The 27,396-nt window shown below is 37.2% G+C and overlaps 1 protein-coding gene across 3 annotated transcripts in view; it reads left to right on the forward strand.

Annotated features, from left to right (window-relative positions):
- Positions 1 to 27,396, forward strand: part of BCAS3 (BCAS3 microtubule associated cell migration factor) — a 641,765-nt gene that overhangs the window by 83,337 nt on the left and 531,032 nt on the right. For all 3 annotated transcript variants that reach the window (XR_002824359.1, XM_012555963.2, XM_012555964.2), the window contains exon 7: positions 9,334 to 9,406. Coding sequence is in view for 2 of the 3 variants with exons in the window: in XM_012555963.2 (XP_012411417.1) it covers positions 9,334 to 9,406 (73 nt within the window). In the remaining variant the exon portion in view is untranslated. The remainder of the gene's footprint in view (positions 1 to 9,333; positions 9,407 to 27,396) is intronic.

The following is a 27,396-nucleotide window of genomic DNA, read 5'->3' on the forward strand; positions in this document are numbered from 1 at the left end:
CCCAGCAATTCAGTCCCTCAGGGAGTTTGGATGTGTCTATGGAGCTTCCATGACCTTTCCTTGTACAAGTTGTGCTGGTTTCCCCAGTATTGTGTACTGTCTCACCCTTGACCAAAGATTCGACTTATCTATTGCTTATTTAGTATTTCTCCCCCACCCCTCCCATCCCTCGTAACCAACAAAGATTGTTACTTTTTGTGGGTAAACCTTTCCATTAGTTTTTCCTAATTTTAAACCACCCAGTATCCTCTTTTTCTGTTTGAACAACTGCCTCTTGGTCTATTTTTCCTCATGGTACAGGTACAGGTTTTGCAAAAGCATAATTAAGTGTTCTGGAATTCCCATTCTTTACAATGTTATACATAATTTGTTATGATCCACACAGTAGAATGCTTTTGCATAGTCAGTAAGACACAGGTAAACGTCTTTCTGGTTTTCTCTGCTTTCATCCAAGATCCATCTGACATCAACAATGATATGCCTTGTTCCACGTCCTCTTCTGGATCTGGCTTGAATTTCTGGCAGTTCTTTGTCAGTGTACTGCTGCAACTGCTTTTGAATGATCTTCAGCAAAATTTTACTTGTGTGTGATATTAATGATATTTTTTGATAATTTCCGTATTCTATTAGATCACCTTTCTTTGAAATGGGCACAGATATGGATCTCTTCAAGTTGGTAAACCAGGTAGCTGTCTTCCAAATTTCTTGGCGTAGGCGTGAGTGCTTCTAGTCCTACATCTGTTTGTTGAAATATCTCAATTAATATTCCATCAATTCCTGGAGCCTTGTTTTTTTACCAATGCCTTCAGTGCAACTTGGACTTCTTCCTTCAGTACCATTGGTTCTTGATCATATGCTACTTCCTGAAGTGGTTGAACGTCGACCCATTCTTTTTGGTCCAGTGACTCCGTATTCCTTCCATCTTCTTTTGATGCTTCCTGTGTTGTTCAGTTTTTTTTCCCCTAAGAATCTTTCAATATTGCAGCTCGAGGCTTGGATTTTTCCTTCAGTTCCTTCAGCTTGAGAAACGCCAAACATGTTCTTCCCTTTTGGTTTTCTAACTCCATATCTTTGCACATTTCATTATAACACTTTACTTTGTCTTCTGGAGCTGCCCTTTGAAATCTGCTGTTCAACTTTTACTTCATCATTTCTTCCTTTTGCTTTTGCTACTTTACGTTCAAGAGCAAGTTTCAAAGCCTATTCTGACATCCATTTTGGTCTTTTCTTTCTTTTTAATGACCTTTTGCTTTCTTTATGTATGATGTCTTTGGTCATTCCACAACTTGTTTGGTCTTTAGTGATTAGTGTTCAACGCATCAAATCTGTTCTTGAGATGGTGTCTAAATTCAGGTGAAATAAACTCAAGGTCCTATTTTGGCTTTGATAGACTTGCTGTAATTTTTTTCAGGTTCAACTTGAATTTGCATATGAGCAATTGATGGTCTGTTCCACAGTTAGCCCCTAACCTTGTTCACACTGGTGATATTGAGCTTCTCCATTGTCTCTTTCCACAAATGTAGTTGATTTGCTTCCTGTGTATTCTATCTGTTGAGGTCCACGTGTATAGTTGCCGTTTATGTTGTTGACAAAAGGTATTTGCAATGAAGAAGTCATTCTTGTAAAATACTATCATGAGATCTCCAGTGTCATTTCTATCACCAAGGCCATATTTCCCATCTGCTGATCCTTCTTTGTTTCCATCTTTTGAATTCCAATCACCAGTAATTATCAACACATCTTGATTGCATGTTTTATCAATTTTAGACTGCAGAAGCTGGTAAAAATCTTCAATTTTTTCATCTTTGCCCTTGGTGGTTGGTGCACAAGTTTGAATAATAGTCATGTTAACTGGTATTCCTTGTAACCATATGGATATTATCCTCTCTCTGACGGGGTTGTACTTTAGTATAGATCTTGAAATGTTCTTTTTGATGATGAATGCAATGCCATTCCTTTTCAGTTTGTCATTCCTGGCATTGTAGATCATATGATTGCCTAATTCAAAATTGCCAATACCCGTTCATCTCAGCTCACTAATGCCTATGATATTGTTCTTTCTGCGTTCCATTTCATTTTTGACAACTTCCAGTTTTCCTAGATTCATATATCATACATTCCATGTTATGATTATTAATGGATGTTTGCAGCTGTTTCTTCTCATTTTGAGTCATACCATATCAGGAAATGAAGGTCCCAATAGCTTGACTCCGTCTACATCATTAAGATCGACTCTACTTTGAGGAGGCAGCTCTTCCCCACTCGAATTTTGAGTTCCTTCCAACCTGAGGGGCTCATCTTCTGGCACTATTCCAGAAAATGTTCTGCTGCTATTCATAAGGTTTTATCCAGCCAGTTTTCAGAAGTAGACTGCCAAGTCCTTCTTCCTAGTCTGTTGTAGTCTGGAAGCTTCCCTGAAACCTGTCCACCATGGGTGACCCTACTGGTATGTGAAATACTGGTGGCCTGGCTTTCAGCATCACAGCAACATGTAAGCCACCACAGTGTGACACACCGACAGACGAGTGGTGAAAATCAACAGTAAAATATGCATTATGTGAGGCTCTGATAAGTGCTATGAAGAAAAAAAATCAAGATAAGGAATAGAGAGTGATGGGGTAGTCTTGAAGGCCTCTCTGATTAGGGGATATTTGAGGAGATCTAAAAAAGTAGAAGGAAACCCTGTTTTAAGCGCTTGGCTGAACTGAAAGGTGAGTGGTTTGAACCCCGACAAAAGTATACAAGTATAGAAGAGAGCCATGCTGCTAACTAGGAGATAACTGGGCATTTCCATGCAGAGAGGAAAGTATGTGCAATGTTCCTGAAGCAGGAGTATGCTTGGCATTTAGAGGCATAGTAATGAGGCCATTGTGGATGCAGAGTGAGCAAGGTGGAAAGAGTTAGGTAAGGAGAGCAAGACAAGAGTCAAGGATGTGAACAGGATTTTTTACCAGAAAAATGAATTCATTCATCATATTACAGTTGTCAACACCTCTAACTCTGTAAAGTTTTAGTTGCATATTTTATTGAGTTCTTACCATGTTGTAGCACCATTCTTAGTCCTTTGCATATAGTATCTTTTTTAATTCTCAGAAGAATCCTACGGGAGGTATTGGTACTTATCCCCATTTTGCGAATGAGAGGATTAAAGCACTAAGGGGTTAAATACGTTAGCCTTTATTAATTATTTATACTTTGCAGTAGAGGAGTTAATGATGATTTTTTTTTCTGACAATAGGTCTTTTCTGTTAGCAGGGATAGCAGAGGAAGGAATTCTGGGCGGGCTCTCTGGTTCAGATGTAGCATTTAGTATCACAATAACTTGGACAACTTTTTATATCTCTGTTAATATCAGTTTACTAATCTGTGTAATCCTGTAGGGGTCACTATGAGTCGGAATCGACGTGACAGCAGTGGTTACGTGTTAATCTGTGAAATGGAAGTTTTGGACTTGGTTCTTTTTAAAGTCTGATGAGTCTGATCTGTGGAAGAGCACAAAGGGCCAGATCATCAAAGTAAAATAATAGGATGCCTCTGAATATTAATGGATACTTCATATACTTAATATTTTAGCTTTGGAGGAAGGTAGTGAAACCAGCAGTTTTGAAAAAATATTGTTTTTTAATATTTAAGACTTATTGAAGTCACTGTGGAGACTATAATGTATATATACATTTTGGGTGTTTGAGGCAAATGGCAAAGACTTCTTCGTTGATCATACATAGGTAAAACAATTCAAGACAGTAAGATTCATGTCTTGTTTGTCTTTTTTGTGGTTGGTTGATGATACCTGCAGCCTCTCCGTCTGTCTGTTTTCCTATTTCTCCCTCTTCATCTCATCTTCCACTTCATTCTTCTCCTTTCTGTCTCAAAGAATTGCCCACGTTTCTTTGGTTTTAGGTAAGAAATAAATATGGAGATTATCCAGTTCTTAGTGGAGATTATTGTTCATAATATGCAGCACAAAAGAAAACTGACAGAATCTAAAATTACACACAATAAAATTTATTGACTACACGTGATGATAGAATCAAACTTCCTGGTCAAAATTTAGATCTGCAAAATTGACTACAACTAGGAAGCTCCGACTGGCAGAGTCTATAAGTAAAACTGGACAGGGATAAACTGATTGATGAACTAAATCGTTTTTTTTAAGAAAATATTTTCAGTAAACTAAAAAAGGAAATTGAGGAATTGGGAGTGGTTTAGCTGATAAAGTGAATTTTTTCTAGAAAAGACTTTGTCAGGAGAAATTAATTACTATTAGCATTCTTTAGTATAAGATCTTTATATTCCAGACATCACCCTCAACATCAAAAGCATGGACTTGGAATATTGCATTATCAATTGGATTTTTATTTGCCTGTAGATCTGGTTTTGGACTCAGGCATAAGTGGTTTCTGTTTGCGGTCTTGAAAATGTTTAAGGTTGACTTATGAGCTTAAATTCTTTGGTTTAAATGAGTTTACAAAAGGTGTGCATAGTGGGGATATTATTTAACATTTTCTAACATGCAAACTGTTTTGAATTTTGAGTGGGAGAGAAGTCAGTGAGTTGGTGGGCCAGCCCATTTTCATTACTTTAATTGTGTGATTTATTAGGATTTTAAGCTTTTTATAAATGTTTTAGTGTTATAGGACAGAATTAAAAGGATTTAGAAAAAAAGGAGTTTAACAAAAGGACTTTGCAACAGGATTGCAATAGTTTTTATATTTGATGGATTTGGCTAGCTGCTTTTCATTTCAATCACTGTGCTACATTCTGTTAAATGCTGTAGAACAGGTGTGTGTAACGTCATTCTTCGTATTCTTCATGCAAATAAATACACAATTTTATATATAAAAAGTTAATCCTCTACAATTTGGAGGATTATGTTATGGGAGGGTGATGACTCCATTAGGCATCATGGAGAGTACATGCTGCTACTTATATGGGATGAGAAATCAGGTTAATAGCTACATTGGTCATGAGATTGTAGAATTTTTATACTAACACTTTAGAAATTATATTTATTCAGACAATATAATTATTTAACACAGAGTTAATGTTTTATTGCATAGTTTTCCAAATCTGAAGTTAAAATGTTTTTTTACTTTAAGACATGCCTGAAATAAATATGGAGGTTTTGTTAATATTTGTTTATTGTAATCTCTAGTCTTTTTTGCTTGTTTGGTTTTTCTTTTTGTGGATAGTAGGTACTTTGGCGGTTATGCCGCTCTCATTTTAGGGCTTTTATTTTGTAGTTTAAAATTTTGGCTTGGCTTATCTTCTCTGAATATCCCTGAACAATATAAATCATTGGTGTCAGCTGGTTGACCTTCTGTGGAGCAAAGTCTACTGGACTGATATACCCCCATAGGTCAGTGGAAAGAAATGGAGTCCTTCAAGTCACGTTTGAAAAAAGCAAAACAATCAAACTATTTTTACCAGTATTATTTGTGTTTTAAAGACATGATGTTCCATTCATCAAAATATCAAATTGGTATTTATAATTCAGGTACAAACTGCAAAGACCTTGTAAAGACCAGGAAGGAGAAGGAAAATAGGTATTGTTGAAGGTGAAGTTATTGATGTGAGACATTTTCACATTATACTGGGTAAAATATGGAGGAGTGAAGAAATGGCTGTGTTTAGATGAAGTTCAGTTGTAATTAATTTGGAACATAAGTATTGTGAGCTTTGGACCAGTTAATTTTTAACTTGTACTTGGATCAAAAGTCATATTGTTAATTGTGAAATCTGATTAATTTGTTAGCAGTATAACAACACACAATCCATAGTAAATTAATGTTTGAATAAAAATATTCTTGATTCTTTCTCAGCATGTAGTCGTAGATTTGTTTAAAAATCTTGTAGACGTCTTATTAAAAGATTGAATGTTATAAGCTTCTACAAATTTAAATAATTATAAAGAATTGCATACATAAACATTGGTTATGTTTTTAGTTTTGAACTTTATCATATTCTGATGTTGATAGGATGGTCTGGTGTAAAGGCATGTTAGAACTTGTCTTAACTTAATTTTCAGTCTTATTATAATCACAGTTTAAAGGTATTATATTATGGCAGGTCACAGTCTAAATGTGTGTAATCATTTACCTGTCCTCCTGTAGATTAAACCTTATTATTTTTGGAAGGATTCGTTGATATGGATTATTAATGTTATACATTGTTTTACCTACCCTTCAGTCTAAGAAACAAAATATTGTTAAGAGTGATGAAACCCGTTGGCCACCTCTCTCAAATCATATCTCCTTCCTAGTCCCCTACGAAGTAAACCCCTGTCCTGAAATTAGTGTTTATTATTCTTATATATTTATGCATTTAATAAATTTCATATACTGAATATACATACATATATAGCTCATATATATACATATATATGTTTTAAACATGGGCAGCTAATTTTTTTCCAACAAAATCCACTTCCATTCAGTGGTTTCTAGACATCATGCTCGGTGTCATTGGTTAAATTCTTTATTTACGTTGTGTCAATATTCTTGTTATTTCTGTTCTAGTTGTTTCATTTCCATTTCCTTAATCTCCCTGCCTCCAACTTTCCCATCGATGCTTTAAAATAGCTGTTAACCCTTTGGTCAATGCAGTATTCAAGGATGACAGTCTTTTCTCTTTGGGCTGAACTGTTACTTAGTTTAAAGGTGACTTCAGGGAATAGTTTCAATTCAAGATTTGAAGAGCATCTCAAGGCCATAATCTTGGGGACTGCTTCAGACTCAATAGATCCAGTAAGTCTGGATTCTTTAAGAATTTGAAGTTCTGTTCTACATTTTTCTCCCTTTTTATCAGGATTCTATATTATGTTCCAGATCAGAACATTCAGTAGTTGTAGCTGGTGACAGTAATTTTAAGATGATCGAAGATAACCTTTTATAAGAGCAAAAACGAACTTGTTTAATATTACAGGAAAACACTAACAGATCAATTCTAGCAAGTGTTTTTTTTGTTTTTTTTAATAATGATAGAGAGTCACACAGAGTCACACCCGTTTACCCAGCTTCCCCTAATGGTTACATCTTATATAAGTATACAACAACAGGAAATTGACATTGGTACATTGTGTGTGTATAGTTCTGTACCCTTTTATCACGTGTAGATTTGTGTAACCACCACTGCAATTAAGATAGAGAACTACTCCATCACCACAAAGATCTTTTTCATGCTACCGATTTATAATCATACTACCCTTCCCTCCACCATCCTTCACTCTTGGCAGCCATTAATCTGTTCTCCATGTTTATAATAATTTTGCCATTTCCAGATTGGTATATAAATGGAATTACACAATATATGACCTTTTGAAATTGGCGTTTTCACTTAGCATAATGCCCTTGAAATCCATCCAAGTTGTTTCGTGTATAAATAGTTCCTTTATAGCGCTGAGTAGTATTCCATGCTAGGGAATGTACCACAGTTTGTCTAACCATCTATCGAAGGACATCTGACTATTAAAAAGGCCATTTGACTATTAAATAAGCTTGCTATGAACATTTGTGTATGGGTTTATATGGACACACATTTTTATTTCTCTGGGATAAATGCCCAGAAATGTGATTTCTGGGTTGTATGGTAAATGCATATTTAATTTTTAAAGAAACCGACATACTATTTTCCTAAGTTATGGTACCGTTTTACGTTTCCGACAGCAATGTATGAAAGATCTCATTTTTCTGTATTTTTGTAACATTTGGTAATGTCACAAGTACTTGTTTATCTATTCTAATAGGTTTTTAGTGCTTATTTGCCATCCATATATTCTTTTCAATAAAATGTCTCTTCATTTCTTTTGCCCAGTTTCTAATTAGATTGTTTGCTTTTTGCTGTTAAGTTTTGAGAGTACTTCATATAGTCTAGGTATGAATCCCTTGTCAAATATGTGGTCTGCAAGTATTTTCCTACCAACAACAATAACCAAAAGATTTTATTGTGATTTAGGTGAAAGTTTACAGCGCAGATTTATTTCTCATTCAAAGATTTATACACAAATTGTTCAGTGACATTGGTTGCCAACCCCGCAATATATCAATACTCTGCCCTTTTCCACCCCAGGTTCCCTGTTTCCTTTCGTCCAGTTTTCCTGTCCCGTCCTTCCTTCTCATCTTTGCTTTTGAGCTAGTGTGCCCGTTAGTCTCGTATACCTGATTGAACTATGAAGCATGTCCCTCACGTGTATTATTGTTGGTCCTATAGACCTGTCTCATCTTTGGCTGAAGCTCAGAAGTGACGTCAGTACTGAGAGAAAAGGGTGTCAGAACAGCAAGCCTGGTATATATAGTGAATTTGAATTTTGTTCTACATTTTTTTCCCGCTCTGTTCAGGACCCTCCATTGTGATCCCTGCCAGAGCAGTCGGTGGTGGTAACCGGGCACCATCTAGTTGTGCTGGACCAAGCCTGGTGGAGGCTGTGGTAGTTGTGGTCCATTAGTCCTTCAGACTAATCTTTCCCTTCTTTCTTTGGTCTTCTTCATTCTCCTTTGCTCCAGCCATGATGAGACCAGTATATGGCCGCTCGCAGGCTTTAAGAACCCAGTTGCTATTGACCACAATCTGATGTAGAACATTTTCTTTATAGACTATGTTATGTCAGTTGAACTAGATGTCACCTGAGACAATGGTTTCCAGCCCTCAGTCCAGTAGCTCAGTTTCTCAGGGTGTTTGGATGTGTCCGTGAAACTTCTATGACTTTGCCCTGGTCAAGTTGTGCTGACTTCCCCAGCATTGTGTACTGTCTTACCCTTCACCAGAGTTACCACTTATGTACTATCTAGTTAGTGTTTTTCCCTTCCCACCCCTCCCCTCCTTCGTAACCATCAAAGGTAGTTGTTTTCTGTGTGCAAACATTTTCATGTGTTCTTATAATAGTGGTTTCATACAGTATTTGTCCTTTTGTGATTGACCTATTCAGCATAATGCCCTCCAGACTCATCCATGTTGTGAGATGTTTCACAAATTCATCCTTTTTCTATATCGTTGCATAGTATTCCATTGTGTGTATGTACCGTAGTTTGTTTATCCATTCATCTGTTGGTGCTCACTTAGGTTGTTTCCATCTTTTTGCTATTGTGAATAATTGTGCAGTGAACATGTGCATGCATATGTCTGTTCATGTGATGGCTCTTATTGGTACAATTTCTTTAATGGTTATAGGTTTATGTAGGTTTTATACTTTTTCTTCAGGCAAGTATATAAATTATATCAATTTATAGTGAATATTTTGCTATATCTTCAGCTGTAAGTATTTTTAGAGTATGAAGATAATGGGAGGTATAGAAGAATACTTCTCGTAGTTTACATTTTATTTTATGCTCCTATCAGGTACTCAAAAGTGTGACAACTTTGCTGAAAAAAGACCCCTCCTTGGTGTTTGTAAGAGCATTGGATCTTCTGGGTAAGGATATTTTTAAAAAGTCTTTGAACCGTGATTATAAATCAACTATTTGTATTATCATTTCAGAGGGAACTTTGACATCTTTGTAACCATAACATTATGCTCTCATAAGAGAGAAGGGAAAGGAAGTAAAACTTATTTAGGGTTTTCCATGACTCAGGCACTCACCTTATTATTTCTCTTATTACTATTTTCTCATACGCAGGATGATAGCAGGGGCAAAAGAAAGCCAGCAATAGATTAGAATGTATTCTTGAAATAGAAGATTAGCATCATTAAGAAAAATGTTACATGTTTCTAATACAATCACTTTTATTATGCCTTTTTACAGTAGAATAGAAGTTACTGTTTGGTGGTAATAATAATAAAAGCAAACAAACGAAAAGGATAACTAACATTTATTGATGCTGTAGCATGTGCCTGGCACTGTTCTAAAGGCATTGCATAAACTTTCTCTTTTATATTCCTTTCAGCAATCCTATAAAATAAGTACCATTATTTTACATATTAAGAAACTGAGGCATTGGCTTTACACAATGAAGCTCTGGATTCAAACCTAAGCACGCATGCTCTTAATGCTGTATGCTGGCTGCATTTGTGACAACAAGGGTGCTGTGGACAAAGATAACAAAGTGCAAATGACTTTACTCATAAAGTCAAATGTTGTTTCTATTTCTCCATCTGTTAAATGAGAATATTATTCTCAAAGGGTAATAATGAATTAGGTCTCAGGTTTTTAGTGACCTTTCCTATCAGTAAGGAAGTTATAGGGGCGTAAACAAATCATGTAATTAGAAGGCTGTGGGCAGGCCATCCAGGGCTAGTAAAATGTTTCTCTGGTGTCGTTAGTGATCGAGGATCTTTGTAGCTTTGACATCCTAAGAATATGAGTCCTTTCCCTAATGATCTCAAGATGGCTATTGTTCTTTTAGTTAGACCACTTCTTAACTCCAGAACTCCTAGCTTCAAGGAAAACTGGGAAATAATTCTGTTCTGTAGATATTTATTAGCTTTTCACCATCACTTCACAACCGTTTAGAAGTATTCTTAACATGCAAAATGGAAATAAAGAGCCAACCTAAATTTTAAATAAGAATATCACAATATATGTTGTTAACATGAACTGTTCAAATGTTTTTAATCATGAACTTTTAAAATGTTTTATATATGTTAATGCAGTATATTTGTTATTTCTTTACTTTAACACATTGTTTAGTGAATTCAAAGGGGATTTTCTTTACATGATAGCAGTAGTATAAAAAGGAAATGGGTAATGAAAAATAGAGGTAGATAATTTAAGAAACATTATTATTTAATAAAGCAAAATGCCAATTTTTGTCTAATTTAAAGTAACTTCAAAAAAGAACAAGGGCTCCCCTACCCCCCAATTTTTTAATAAAGTGACAAACAGTGGGAGGCACTTGAAGAAATAGTGCAGAATGACAGGGAATATGATTGCGACCAAGATAACTTTGAATTAAGAGGCTCAAGTTCGACGGGCATAAACAGGCAGACAGTGTGAGGAACCACTGAGTGTGCAAATGGAAAAAAATTGAAATAATAGAACAAGTAGAAGAGTAGTTAAGAGATAGCAAATACAGAAGTGACTACGTAAATCAAATAGAGATGGAGAAAGCCTGCATACTCATGTGGTGGATGCTTGGAGATGTTGTTTAGTGTCACGTGCACCTTGAGAATGTAGATTTTATCTTGTCTGACTTTGTTTCCTTCTTGGTATTAAAATAACAAAGGCTTCAAAGTGGTTCTTCCTGGTTTAGTCATGGTGGAGGAAGTGACACCGGAACAGACACGAATTTTTAAAATTTGGGTGAGCCAGATCTATAACTGGAACAGGAAAAATTATGGGTTGAAGCACTGCTAGAAACTTAATTTCCCTCTTAGGAAACAAAGGCAGCATATGTGTTCCATAGCAACCAAATCTTTTGCCTGTCGAGTTTTGCACAGAGCCAGAAACAGCAGTGCCCCACTGCTTCAAATGTGTCTTGCTCTCCTCAGTCCTAGTAATAATCCATCTCATGCATCAGGGTCTTGAAAGGGCTCACTGCACCTCTTCCGAATGTCCTATTCCATGGCTTCAACCCGTAATTTTTCGACCTGAATTTTGGTATCTTCATCAAAATCGGTAGCATACAAAATCATAGGACCCTTCTCATGCTTTCGTTGAAGAAGTACAGGTTGTCCAATTTGCTTTCCATCTCCTGGCAAATGCTTTAGTGAGCACCAGCTGGTTTGTACTTTGTTGACTGCTCATATACATAGTATTGCCTATTAAATTATCCTTGGGAAAAGCCATTAAGAATTTCTTTTTTATGTATAATTTTTATGAATTATAACTCGAAGAAGGAGAAAAAATGCTATGGGAAGAATCCCTGTCCTTCCTCATCTTTTATTGTCTAGAAATAAGCATTTTGCACTTAGCCCGAAGTGGAAAAACTGACTCTGTTGCACTAATGATACTCGTATTAAAATGCCATTGATTTCAATATTCTGGTGTTGTTGTTGTTATTATTATTGTGAGAGACAGTACCAACATCATTCTAGAAAAGCCGTTTGAGGTCTTGGAAACAGATAATGTTTATTGTGCTACTTAATCCAAGGATTAAGTCAGTGTCTTGTGTAATAATTTGAGGGAGGTAGGAGAAACATGGACAGAAAAGGAATATACCCTGTCTTAGGAAACCAAAGTTCACTGTGTTTTATGTGTTAAACAATTCCTAGAATGTAACTGTTTATGGTTAGCATTTTGTTGGGTACTATGAATAATAGCAAAAGAGTAATGTTATTCAATAGCTGACTGCAGACCTTAAAGAATGTTTAATCTAACATATTATGGGTCTAAATTATACACATGATGTTACTTTTACAGGATGAGAGTCATAGAATATTGTAAGTGGAAGGTACCTTGAAGTTCATATAATTTAACTGCCTCATGATATGAAGTAGGAAATTCTTGGAAGAGTATGAAAAAAATTTCTTCATCTCTGTTGGTCAGGAATACCTCATCTCTTGTTATATAGGGTACTCTGTGGCCATAGGGCTTATAGGGTTGCTATAAGTCAGAATCGACTTGACAGCAGCGGATATGGCCATAGTTTCCAAGCTTTTGGATTTTAAGAATCAGAAAATTAAAAAAAAAATTTTTTTTTGGCCAAATAAGAACATTAAAAAACATAAATGACTGTTACAGCTTAATTTTACCTTGAAGAAAACAAAAGGATTTTAATAGTAAAATAGGAAAAAGGGCTTGATTTCAAAATTAAAATCTGTTCATTAGATAGAATACAGTTAGCTCACAATATTAATAGGTTTTTTAATTTTGCTGCAAAATATTAAACATGTCATCTTGGATTGGCAGAAGAAGTCAGTGGACTAGTATTTAGGAGCCACTCACGAAAGCAGTAGTTATTTATGGGAAGGTTAAATGTAGTTTCATGGTCCTGAAGTGGTACTTTAAATAAGAGACTTTATTTCAACTTCTGTCTAAAGCTATTATAGTTTGTTTTAAATAGTACTAGACTGGAGATTGCTTGAGTAACTTTTCTTTTTGTTGTGAAATGTTCCAGAGCCCTTACATCTGATAGTAAGCATTTCCAATTTGACTGATTCTCTTCCTGTTGTATTTGTGAGGTCTGATGGAATTACATCTTTGACTGGTATTACTTCTGCAGGCTTTAAAATAGATTTATGCTGATTCCAGACTCTTCTGATCAGACGTGGGCTTTTCCAGTGGTTCTTTGGTCTTCCTTCAGGTACCAGGTTTTTTGCTTGCCCATCTCTCTGGTATTTTTCAGGCCTTCTGTGGGTGTTCTGGCTTTTTTTTTCCTAGCTCTTTCCTCCACCATTGCTCTGTGGCTATCTTGACTGCTTCCCAGTTACGGGCTTTCACATCTTTGGGATTCCATTTGTGCAAGATCCCAGATTGGCACAGAGGTTTTTAATATGAGATGGATCTGCATACTAGGACCTGATATCATGGATGGTTTATGGGCTTTTGTACTTTAGTATTGTAGAGCTACCAGAGTGTGCTAGACGTGATCTCTTTTGTCATACCCCATCAGACCAGCAGCAGGAGTGGCTCTGAGAGCACAGAGACAGTGAAAGCCATATTTATCAGACAAGGCTTTATTAGGGAGCTTACTTACATGAAGGTTAAATGTAGTTTCATGGTGGACAGAAGGTCAACGCCAAGATTCTTGGGATGTGCAGTGTCACCTGGGTAGAGGTTTACACACAAGAATGAGGGGTGAGTGTTTATATACCTAGTGCTTATGTGCAAGGATATGTGCAGGGAAGCCAGGAAAAAAAACATGTCTAATCTATGATGGATGAGGTTGTTTTTTTACTAGTTAATGAGTTCCAAGTGATGTTACCCTGGATCCTTTGTGGGCAAGATCCATCTTCAGGGCCCTCTCACCTGTTCATCTGATTATGGATGTAGTGAAATTGTAAGGAAATAAGATGACATTATTATTGTGAAAGGATTCTCTTTCAGGAGGCACATATCAGGGAAACTTCATGTTCTATGTGTGGTTGGCCCAGGCAGCTTTTTAACTACATTCTGACATGTGACTTAGAGATATTTTTTGTATATCTGGAAAAGTTAAGACTGCCTTTAGTCACAAGGATCACTAGCATGAATGTTAATTATGTACATTTATCATGACCAAGTTCACTTAATCACTTAACACAAATTTTTAGTTATCATGTGGTAAGGCAGAAAGCCAGAATTTTAAGTATTTCTTTCTTTCTTTTTTTTTTTATTGTACTTTAGATGAAGGTTTACAGAACAAGCTAGCTTCTCATGAAACAGTTAGTACACATACTGTTTTATGACATTGGTTAACAACCCTACAACATGTCAGCGCTCTCCCTTCTTTACCTTGGGTTCCCTATTACCAGCAGAAAGCCAGGATTTTATACAGTTGACTCACAGTTTTAAAACACACGCGGAACAAATCTCAGTGGGTAAGATTGGCTTGTTAATGTAAACTGATACTTATATTGTCGTGTAAAATTGTAATCATAGGAAAGCTGTTTGTTTATTTTAAAATAAGTATTTGATCTATTGACACACCTAAGAGGTATGTGAAATAGTATTTATGAAAGTTGTTGTATATTCCCTTGTAATTCTGAAATTGGTACAAATCTCAAATGGCCTACCAAAATGGTTGTATGCAGGTCAAAATGGATAAAGACCTGAGAGAAACACAGTATCAGCACTTTCAAGCCTGAGCGCTTGGCCAGACTGAACCAACAAGAACATGGTTCTCCATGTTTTCTTGCACTTGTTTGAATTAGTGTATTTTATGTTCAACTGCTGTTAAATTACAGCACAAAACATTAAAATGTTGTGAATTTTATTTATTAATGCAACTTCCTTGATATGCTAACATCATCCCCCATTGAGAATTATAAATTGTAGCAGAAAAACTTTAGTATGTGTGTCACACACATATTTTTAGCAGCTTTATTAAGGTCTAATTGACATATAATAAATGATACATATATAAAGGGTACAGTATATTAAGTTGGACATATGTATACACCCATGAAACGATCACCACAAACAAGATAATGAACATGTCTATCACCACTCAGTTTCCTTATGTCCCCTTGTAATTCACTCCTTCCATTTTTCCTTGCTCCTCTTTCCCAGGCAACCAGTAATCTACTTTCTGTCACTATAGATTAATTTTCATTTTTTAGTGGTTTGTATAAATGGAATCATACAATATGTATTCTTTTTTTTGGACCAGCTTATTTCAGTTTCTTTGTTTTGAGATTCATCCATCTTGTTGCCTGTGTCATTAGTTCATTCCTTTTATTACTGACTGATATTATATTGTATGGATATACCACAATTTGTTTTTCCATTTCCCTGTTGATAGACTTTTGGTTTATTTCCAGGTCTAGGCTTTTACAAATAATGTTGCTGTGAATATTAACGTTTAAGTCTTCGTATAGACATATGCTTTCACGAGAAATAAAATGGTTATTGTTCTAAACCACTGTTGGTATAGAACTCATTACAGTTTTCCCCATTAAAAGTAATGGAAATGAAATGCATTTTCATTTAGAGGCAGTTTTCTGGAACAGATTAAAATAACTAAGTGAGGCATTTGTTCAGAAGAGACTTGACAGCACTAATAACGAGTGAGGCATACATCTATATATAATTGTGTTATAATTTTTCACCTTTTTTTTCAGGGTATAGTATTTTGATTCAGTTAAAAAGTTTTGATTCTTTCTGCTTTTTTACTGTTTCTTTAGTTGTTTTGTGTGAATATTATTTCTTTTTCTGTTGATGATAAACTCAGTATGATTTTCCTGGGGCAGCAGTAACAGTCAATTTTATTGAGGTGTAGAGGTTGGGATGTTTTACTTGATTTTTTAGTTGAAGTGTGCCTTTGTCTGTAGGTATAGTGATTTCCTTAAGAAATGGCACCTTGATGCAATGGCTTCAGTCACTCCTCTGATTCTCCCTTACCTTTAGCTGCTTGCTTCTTTATTTGCTTCACCACTAAGCTCCCCAGGGAAACATCCCACTTCTGACATGGTTCTTCTCTGATGCTTTCTCTATGAGTAACATCACTGGCCTTGCCACATTCTTGTCCCCTTCCTTTTCTCTTTTTAAAATTTTATTGTGGTGAAAATATACATAACGTAACGTATGCCATCTCAACAATTTTTGCATGTACAGTTCAGTAACACAGATTGCATTCTTCAACTTGCACAACCATTCTCTCCATCCTTTTCCAAATCATTCCACCACTATTAACATAAACTCAATGCCTCCTAAGCAAAAACTCCTCCTTTTCCCCCTCTTTCTACTCTTGGTAACCACTAGTATTCTTTGGTTTATATTTTCGCTTATTTCATGTAAGTAATATCATACAATATTTATCCTTTTGTGACTGACTTATTTTGCTCTGCCTGATGTTTTCAAGGTTCATCCATGTTGCGGCATGCATCAGGACTTCATTTCTCTTTATGGCAGAGTAGTATTCCATTGTATGTATATACTAAATTTTGTTTATCCATTCATCTGTTGATGAACATTTTGGTTGTTTCCACTCTTTGGCTATTGTGAAAAATGCTGTTACAAAGTTCCCTTCCTTTGACTCTATAGTAGCCAAAGCTTTGATCCAACAGATCTCAGACCTGTTTTCAGTACTTGTTTGCCCCGCTATCTGAAAGTAGTGTTCCTGTGAAAACTTTCGTAAGCTAAAACGACGTAAAGCGAGGAAGCAGTTACCATTAATTTATATTTTTTGAACATTCCCAGACCCCAAAAATAAATCGAAATAAAGCACAGATGCTCATAGCCCCACTTCTGTCGAATCGATTCTGACTCATAGCGACCTTATAGGACAGAGTAGAACTGCCCCATAGGGTTTCCAAGGAATGCCTGGTGGATTTGAACTGCTGACCTTTTGGTTAGCAGCTGTAGCTCTTAAACACTATGCCAACAGGTTTTCCAATGCTCGTAGAAACAGTTCAAAGCTGTGGCAGCTTGATGCTAAGTTACTGAGTATAGTTCCCAGGAAAGGAGCTTGGTAATGCCACTTTCTCTGCTCAGATACACACTGCCTCTTTAACAATTCGCTGCAAAGCAAACTCTAAACGCTATTTTCACTTTTTGATTTTTTTCATAAAAGCGAAAATCCTCTTTGGGTTTCTTTTGATTAGCAAAAACAGGCACTAATTTAGGTATTTCATAAAAATGAAGTGGCATAAAGCTAATTTTCGAAAAGCAAGGGACACCTGTATTTACTCAGGGGTGAGACCCCCTGCTTTTGGGAGTAAACCATAGGGATTTTATATATGCTAGGAGTATTCTACTCTCTCATTTTTTCTACCAATCTCTGCCCCACTCTGGTGCCAGCTCAGGAGAAAGTTTTGCCAATTTTTAATATTTATGACCCCTCCATATAAATCTTATTTAAAGTTGGTGGATTTTTTTTTTTTTTTAAATCTCTCCTGCTTATACTTTTTGTAAAAAAATTTTATTTATGTGTTGTGCTTTAGGTGGAGGTTTACACAGCACATTGTTTCCCAATCAATAGTTTAGATACAGATTGTTCTGTGGCGTTGGTTGCAATCCTCACAATGTGTCAACACTCTCCGCATTACTACCCTGAGTTCCCCATTTCCATTCATCCAGTTTTCCTGCCCCTTCCTGCCTTCTCATCCTTGCTTTTGGGCATATGTTGCCCTTTTGGTCTCCTATAGACAGTTGTTCTAAGGAACACTTTCCTCGTGGGTGTTATTTATTTTATAGGCCTGCTTTATTTGACTGAAAGGTGATCTCCTGAAGTGTCTTCTGTTCCAAGTTAGAAGGGTGTCTAAGGGCCATAGTCTTGGGGGCTCCTCCAGTCTCTCTCAGACCAGTAAATCTGGTCTTTTTTATGAATTTGAATTTTGTTCTACATTTTTTTCCCACTGGGACCTTCTGTTGTGATGCCAGTGAGAGCTCTTGGTAGTGGTATCTGGGCACCATCTAGTTCTTCTGGTCTCAGGCTGGTGGAAGCTGTGGTTCCTGTGGCCCATTAGTCCTTTGGACTAATTGTTTCCTTTAGTCTTTGGTTTTCTTCACTCATCTTTGTTCTGGATGGAAAGAGACCAATAGTTGTATCTTAGATGGCTGCTCGCAAGCTTTTAAGACCTCAGGTGCTACTTACCAAAGTAGGATATAGAATGTTGTCTTTATATACTGTGTTATGCCAACTGACCTAGATGTCCCCTGAGACTGTGGTCCTTTGCCTTCAAGCCCAGTAATTCAGTTCTGCAAGATGTTTGGTTGTGTCTAGGATGTTTCCATGACTGTGCCTCCTGTGTGCTCTATTATATATATGAATATACATGCAACACATACAAATATGTATGTAGAAATATCCGCAGCCAAACCTATATATGCACGTGGGTGTACTCTTCATACATCTTCCCATACCTATTCAGCATACCTGTTTACCTATGTATCCACTCATAATTTCTTGTTATTACTGTTGTTGCAGGATTGTCTTTTATTCTTGCGTACCTCTTACTGTCTTCCCTTGCCTTGGTCACGTAGTGCTGGCTTCCCCCATATTGTGTACTGCCTTTCCCTTCACCAAAGTTAACATGTGTCTACTCTCTGTTAGTGATTTTTCCCTCCCTCCCTCTCCCATCCCTGGTAACCATCAAAAAATGTTTCTTTCTGGGTGTAAACATTTTCTTGACTATTTCTAATAGTAGTCTCATACAACGTTTGTCCTTTGTGATTACTTAATTCACTCAGCATGATGTCCTCCAGATTGATCCATGTTTTGTTTTGTGGATTCATCATTATTCTTTATTGTGTAGTATTACATTGTGTGTATATACTACAATTTGTTTATCCATTCATCTATTGATGGGCGCTCAGGTTGTTTCCATCTTTTTGCTATTGTGAATAATGCTGCCGTGAGCATGGGTGTGCATATGTCTATTCTTATCATGGCTCTTATTTCTCTAGGATATATTGCTAGGAGTCGGATTGCTGGATTATATGGTAATTCTATGTCTAGCTTTTGGAGGAAGCATCATATTGTTTTCCATAGTGGTTGTACTATTTTATATTCCCAACGGCAGTGTATAAGAGTTCCAGTCTCCCCACAGCCTCACCAGCATTCATTGTTTCCTGTTTTTTTGATCAGTGCCATTTTTGCTGGAGTGAGATGGTATCTCATTGTAGCTTTGATTCATATCTCTCTAATGCCTAATTGGAAACTCTGATGGCGAACTATCCAAAAGGTCGGCAGTTCGAACCCACCAGGCACTCTTGGAAAACTTGTGGGGTAGTGTCGGATGTGTCATGGTCAAATCTTTTTTTGCAGTCTGTACATTCTCCTTTTACTCATTTGGTGATGTCTTTTGGTGAGCATAAGTGTTTTATTTTTAGGAACTCCCAGTTATCTAGTTTCTTCTCTTTTTTTGGTTTGTGCGTTTATTGCTGTATTTCCTGAGCACTGCTTTTGCTGTGTTCCAGAGGTTTTGGTATGTTGTGTTTTCAGTGTCATTTGATTCTAGGAATTTATAAATTTTATTTTCAATTTCTTCTTTTACCCGGTGGTTTTAGAGCAAGGTATTATTCAGTTTCCATGTATTTGATTTTTTCCCCCTTGTTCTTCCTGTTATTGATTTCTAATTTGATAGAATTGTGATCTGAAAAGATGCTTTGATTATTTCATCGTTTTTTAATTTATTGAGGCTTGCTTTGTGGCCTAAAATATGGTCTTATTCTGGAGAATAATGCACGTGTGTTGTAGATGAATGTGTACTGTTCTGCTGTTGGGTGTGGTGTTCTGTATATGTCTGTGAGGTCAAGTTGCTTGATTGTGATGTTTAGATTTTCTGTATGTTTGTTTCTAGTTATTTTGTCCTTCATCAAATTGGCGTGTTAAAGTCTCTTACTGTTATTGTGGAATTGTCTATTTCTGTTCTCAGTATTTTTTTTTAAATGTGTTTTTGAGCTCTTTTGTTGGGTGTGTAAATATTTATTATGGTTGTGTCCTCTTGATGGAGTGACCCTTTAATCATTATATAGTACCTTTCCTTGTCTCTTATGTTAGATTTGGCCTTTAAGTGTATTTTATCAGAGATTGAAATTGCTGCTCCTGCTCTTTTTTGGTTATTATTTGCTTGATCAATTTTTTTCCATCCTTCAATTTTAGCTTATTTTTATCTTTGTGTCTGAGATGTGTCTCTTGTAGGCAACACATTGAGTCATTTTTTTTTAATCAATTTTGTTTCTCTCTGTCTCTTGACTGGTGCATTTAATCCATTTGCATTCAGTGTGATTACTGATAGATATGTATTTACTGCTCTCATTTTGTTGTGCCTGTTTTTGTGGTGTTGACAATTTCTTTCTTCTGCTTAATTTACTGAGTTCTTTTTGTTTATGGATTTTTCCTTTTTCATTTCCTTCATTCATTGTTGTTGATTTTGTGTTTACTGAGTCTCTGTGGTTTTCTTTTTTATTTTGATGAGTAGTTTTATTAATTTTCTTTGTGCATACCCTGAAATTTACCTTTATAGTCCTAAATTTAAAACAATCTGTTATATCTTGATACTGCCTTGACTTTCTCTCCACATAGAAGTTCTGTAGCTACACCATTTATTCTCCCTTTTTATTTTGAAGTTGTCATCTTTTACAGATTATGTCTATTTTTCCCTGTTTTCAATCTTGTAGCTTTATTTTATTTTTACAAATTCTTTGTCTTGGTTGGTATCTCGGTGATTTGTCATGTGTCTTAATCTTGGGTTGTTGTCTGATGTTGTTGGTTCTCTGTCCGAAGGACTCCCTTTAATATTTCTTGTAAGCTCGGGCTGGTTTTTACAAATTCCCTTAATTTCTGTTTGGAAATATACTAGTTTCACCATCATATTTGAGAGACAGTTTTGCTGGATATATAATTTCTGGTTGCCTTCTTGCCAACATGGTTTCTGCCAAGAAAGCAGAGCTTAGACGTATTGATTCCCCTTTGTAGGTGACAGTTCATTTTTCCCGAGCTGCTCTCAGGATTTTTTCTTTGTCTTTGGTTTTGGAAAGTTTGATTATGTCTTGGTGGCTTTCTTTTGAGGACTGTCCTGTAGGGGGTTTGTTGAGCTTCTTGGATGGATAGCTTCTTGTCTTTCATGATATTAGGGAAGTTTTCTGCCAGTAAATCTTCAAAAAAAATTTTTTTTTTTGTCTCCTTCTGTTCTGGGATTCCTCTCACATAAATTATTCCTCTAGATAGTGTCCCACATAACTCTTAGACTTTCTTCATTTTCATTTCTCCCCCCTGAATATTCCTCAAACAAATTAGTATCAAGTGATTTGTCCTCTATTTCACTGATTCTGTCTTCCATTAATTCAGTTCTACTCCTGTGTCCCTCTACTGCATTATCTATTTCTGTAATTTTATTGTTAATCTTATGAATTTCTAGTTGCTGTTTTTGTGTGGTTTCTAATTGTCTATATATTTTGTCAATTTCTTTTTGTATTTTCCTGAATTCTTCTAGAACTTTGTGTGTTCCTTGGTTTTATCTGTTTTCCTCGATTCTAGGAGGACTGTATACATAAGACTTGTGAATTCCTTATCAGATAGTGCCGTTACTATTTCTTCCTCAGGAAGATTTTCTGGCCCTTTGTTTTGGTCTCCTGCTTGAGCCATCTTGTCTAGCTTCTTTATGTGATTTGATATTGTCTGTTGTCTTTGAGGCACTAGGGTGTTATTATGTTTATTTTCTGATTGTGTGTTTGCTTCATCCTGATTTTGTTTTGTTCTGATATATCTCGGCAGGCGCATGGGCATGCTGCTGTGGTTGCTAGTCTGGCAACACTGGAGTACTCACCACCTATTCTTGGGTGGGTGGAGCAGTGGCTGGGAGTGTGAGCATGACTTCTATTTGCTGGTTGTGTGGGGGTAGTGAAGGCGGGCAGGGCGGGTCTTGTCTACTGTCTGTCTTTGACCCAATGGCGCAGGAGCGGGCAGTGGGACTTTCTAAGTGGATAGGGTGGCAGGTGGGGGTGTGGCGGATGAGGGGTGTGTGTGGTTGTCACTACTTGCTGGGTCAAGGGGGATGGGGGATGAGCATGTGTGCATATATTTGTGTGGTCACCACTGATCACTGGGTTGGGGGAGGGGGTTGGTGGCTGGCATGCTCGTGTGCATTTGCACAGTTGCCACTACTTGCCAGGTGAGGGGGTAGTGGGGGGCGTGGCTGGTCTGCGCACAAGTGGATGTTTGGTCATTGCTACTTGTTCGTTCTGGTCTGGGGTAAGTGTGTGGCAGGTGGGCGCAAGCATTCTTGCGTGGTCGTCGCTGCTCACCAGGTCAGGGTTGGGTGATGGGCAGGTGCACACCTGCCATTTGCCAGGTTGGGGAGAAGGAGGGTGAGTTGCAGGTATGTTCATGTGTTGGTGCGTGGTCGTCGCTCTTCGCTGGTTGTTGGGGGAGTTGGTGTTGGGCTGGTTAGTGTGCACTTGCATGGTCACTCTGCTTGCTGGGTCAGAGGTGGGTGGTGGGCAGGTGTGAGCGCGCTTGTGCGATCACTGCCGCTGGCCGTGTCTGGGGTGGGTGGTGGGTGGGCGCAAGCGTGGGCACGCTGTCACTGCCACTCTCTGGGTTGGGGGGGAGGTGAGTGGCTGGTGTGTGCACGTGCGGATGTGTGGTTGTTGCTGCTCGCTGGTTCTGGGTGGAAGGGAGTGGGCGGCGGACAGCCATTTGCGCTGTCATCACCGCTCACTGGATTGGGGTGGGTGGCAAGTGGGCATGCTCACGGGAGTGCATTCGCCACTGCTCACTGGTTGAGGTGGGAACTGGGTGGTGGGTGTGTGCACGCATGCTCGTGTGGTCTGTGCTGCTCACCAGGTTGGAGTTGGGTGGTGAGTGTGCATGTGTGTGAGTGTGTAGTTGCTGCTGCTCACCACGTTGGGGGGAGGGGAGGGGAGGTGAGTGATGGGTGTGTGCGTGTATGGGCGTGTAGTCATTGCCACTCACTGGTTCAGGGGGGAGTAGATTGCAGGTGGACGCATGCTTGTGTGGTCGCCACTGCTCGCTGGGTTGGGGATGAGGGTGGGTGGTGGGCAGGCACGTGCATGTGATTGCAGGGTTGGGGATGCGGGTGGGTGGTGGGCAGGCACGTGTGCGTGGTTGCAGGTCAGTGCCACTTGCTGGTTTGAAAGGAGGGTGTGGGTAGTGGGCAGCTGATCATGTGGGAGCGTGCTTACTGCCACTCTTCAGGTGGGTAGTTGGGGGTAGCGGACAGGGCTGGGTGAGGGGGTTGGGGGATGTTTGTATTGTGGTCTCCATTTGGCCAGAGTGGTCAGGGCTTCTGATCAGGAGGATGAGGGGAGGAGGAGTGTGCCTCTTCATTTATCAGACATGGGTGCCTGGCCACTTCGTGTCCACTGTAGTCTGCAGTTGGTACCTGCCCCTGCACAAGTGCAAGAAGGAGGTATGCCTGGAGTCTGGTTGAGTGGGAGACCTCCTGCTGATACTTCGCTGATCCACCACCTCGTGTGTGCTAACCACCCTGGAGGCCAGGGAGAGCTGTTCATGAGTATATCTGACACTGGATCCTGGCTTCCTCCCTGCTCTGTGGACCGCAGGATCCCCGGAATTCTTGCTCTCCTTTCTGTGTTTTCCTTCCTTAGATCCAGGTTGTGATGTACGCACCTTTCAGGTGTGTTTATACAGTTTCTCTGTCTTTATGCAACTGCCATGAAGTTGCCTTCCTGTGCTCCTAACCTGGGGTCACTACTGCCTTTGTCTCAAGATGGCCATATTTAGCTGAGACAGTTGGCAGAGCCCCTGTGCTCCATGTCACTCCTCCTTTGCTATGTTCGCTCAATTTTTCCTACCAGTTGACGTTTGATTCAATTCTTTATCCTTCTTTTTTTGATGTTCAGGATTCCAGGATTATTGTCTGTATCTTTTTAACTTTGTTTCTTGGGTCTTTGCTATAGAGGGACTGTATGGTGTGTCTGACTAAGCCGTCATCTTGGCTCTTCTCCAGGGCGTTTTTATTTGCCTTCTTTGTTTTTCTGTGTTTTTGGAAGATATTTAAAGAGATTCAGAGATAGGTGGCCATATGCAGATATACAAACACATTTGTAAAGATATCTGGATTGTACTATACTTATTCTTCAACTTGCTTATTTTTTCCTCTTAATCTATTATGATATGTTTTTATTTATCAGTGAATATTGATGCTACCTTATCCTGTACATTATCCAATTATATATATGTATCACACTTTATTTAACAAGTCTTTAAAGATGGACATTAAGAATTTTTCCTTTTGGAGAAGAAACTAAATATCTTTATCAGTTTGTATTCTTTTTTTTATTGTGCTTTAGGTGAAAGTTTACAGAGCAAATTAGTTTCTCATTCAACAATTAATATACATATTGTTTTGTGACGGTTGCTCAGTTTGGATTCTTATTTGTCTTTTATTTTGTTCATGATAAATGAGCTAAACATTTGTGAAATGATTTTCCTTTTATTGGGATATCATATTTCAGCTTATAGTGAAGTATCCAGTTTTTCAGTAATGAAACTAAATCTGTGTTACTGCTGCTTAGTGAATTTTCCTCAAAGACTGTGTTTGTTTCTCCAATGAAAATAGCATATCAGCTTGAAGCAGTATCTGTTATTTTAAAATAATGTAACAAATATAAGTAGATATAGCTAATAAGATGTTCTATTTTAGGTACTCTTTGGTGTTGACCTCAAATATTTTACAGTACATTTAAATATTACTGAGCCTCTAGGTGAATAAACATACTATTGGTTGTAATTTATTGTTTAGAGAAACTAGTTTATAGGTAAGTGATTTTAAAGAAAATAAAACATGTTGTCTTGAACTTTTGTTTAGTTTTTTTTTTTTTTTTCCTCTCTTGGTGAATTAATACTTATGTTTTCATTGATTAGCTCGTTGTCTAGGTGTAGGGATTTCTGTTCCCACAGTGTGTTTTCAAGTCTGTTTTATAATTAATTAGTGAAGAGAACATAATATTAACTTTGTTTTATAATTCCAGCATTAGATGTCTTCCTTTCTTCCTTCCTCCCTCCCTCCCTTATTTTCTCATATGCCTATCTCTGACTATATGGTGGTCATATTATTTGAAACATTATTTTAAAAAATAATTGGAGATCTAGGATGATGTACCTTCCTCCAAAAAGAATTTTCATTTGCTTCCGTTAAGGGCAAGCAGAACACAGTAGTTTGGAATCATATCAGCCCAAATTACAGGCCAGAGGTTTTCTTGAACCACCAGTTGATAGCAAACCTCAACCACAGTCTAATAGTTCAATTTACTTTTGATCACTTTTACCCTGAGGGTCTTGTGTTGTACGATTTCAGGTTAATAGGGGTGGGTTTTTCTTTTTTTTTTTGGTGACGATAGTGGGGTCTTTTACTTTTGTACTATTGCCCTAGGTAGCTGCCATAACTGAAGCAGTTGTTTCTTTGGATTGGTAAATCCACATGGCAAAAGTAAGCTTACCTCTTTGGATTTTTTTGTCTTTATTTAGTTTTGGACCCTGTAATTCTTCACTGTTTTGTTGATAATAAAACATATTAACATATTGTTTTATCATAATAAAACATGTTTTTATGAAAATATTTTTAATATTTTGTTTAGGTTTTTATTTATTATCTGTAGGTGGGTTGCTCCGAATAACCAAGCTTGCCATTTACTAAATTGGAAGTCTGGAAGTAATGATTGTAGGATTTGCTGAATAACAGGTCTGTTACTTGGCATATAATTCCAGATTGTGTTTATACTTTGAGTAAATATTCTATCAATGTACATTTTTTTAATATTGATCATAAATGAAAATAATTAAAAGCGTATGATATGCCATTATGTGCTGTTACCTGATCTCAGAATCTCATTCTCAACTTCATATGTTTTTGTGTCAGAGAATGCTGGTATGTTGAAGAAGAGAAGGATATTTGTGAATATCTGATTCTAAACTTGTTAAGAACAAGACATGGCCACAAATCTATTAAAATGGGACTATGTCTTCAGCCATTTTACTACAGTATATGTTTCATATAGCAGCATTGCAAAGAGTATTGTATATTTTCTAAGAGCTAAATCTAATTTTTGTCATGTGATTGTACTGGATTTTAATAGAAGTCCTATGGGAAAGAATCCACTCCAGTTTTTGAACCTTTATTCAGAAAGTTAAGTATTGAAATCCCTACATTACAAGGAGTTGAGAGCATATCTCTTTTCTTGGTGTGTTTCTTATATTCTGTTTAGGACCTATGTATCTGAGTATTAGCAGGCTAGAAATTCCCCTCCTGTACTGTCCAAGCACATGTGGCTATTGAGCACTTGAAACCTGGCTAGTGCCACATGTTGAAATGATAATATTGTGGATATATTACGTTGAAGAAGATATATTATTAAAATTAGTTTTACCTGTTCCTTTTTACTTTTTAAAATGTGGCTTCTAGAAAATTTTAAATTACACATAAGGGTCACATTATCTTTCTGTTGAACAGTGGTGCTCCATCCTTGCTTTGGGCCAAAGGTGTAATTTTGAGCTCTCTCTGACTATGTTTGTTTAGAGAAGCATCACCATTTCTTGTTATGTATACAAATCTATAGATCCGTTTATATTTCCTGAGCTACTAGCCAGGAAATTTTAGAGAACCTAGATATCTGACATACAGAAGGATCACCACTGTATAGTCTATATAACGAATAGTTGAAGAAAGAAGATTATGAAACAAACCTTGACATTACGATATTCTGGATGACTTTTTTTTTTTTAATGAATCATAAATTTTATTTAAAAATGTAAACATCACTAAACAGATTAAAATGATAAAATTTACAATGTTATTAATTTTTTTCATTTTGCATGGGACATCATTACAATATAGAATCTGTTCTGTACAAAATACATACAAAGTGACTTTTTGGGGCTTCACTGGCCGCTTTTATAGTGTTAATTTAAGAGGAGCTCTACCTGCAGTGATATGTTTAATGAATCTGGTTTTGATATTGTGTTCTGTACTTTTCTTCATGTATCGGTTTAGCCTATGGTTGGTACACTGTAATATTCATTCACTCTCCTGAATCCAGGACAGAAGTATGGAATAAAGGAAAAGATCAAAGGTTTTGGAGGCACACAGACCTGAATATGAATTACTAGCTATATAAACTATGATATAGGGGGAAAACGTCATAAAGTTGAGTAAAGCAAAAAGAAAGTTTTATTCGGCATATATTCAAAAAGGCAAAAGTGGGAAAGGGACAACCATGCTGCCAGAGCCATGTCTGCCCGACTCCAAGGAAATATCACAGAACAGACTAAAGTGGGAAAACGGACAAGCATGTTGCTAGAGTCATGTCTGTCCAAGTCCAAAGAATATCAGAACAGGCAAGAATGGGAAAACGGACAAGCATGCTGCCACAGCCATGTCTGCCCAAGTCCAAAGAC

The sequence above is a fragment of the Trichechus manatus genome, unplaced genomic scaffold (assembly GCF_000243295.1).
Source record: "Trichechus manatus latirostris isolate Lorelei unplaced genomic scaffold, TriManLat1.0 scaffold00054, whole genome shotgun sequence".
In the NCBI taxonomy this organism is placed as follows: Eukaryota; Metazoa; Chordata; class Mammalia; order Sirenia; family Trichechidae; genus Trichechus; species Trichechus manatus.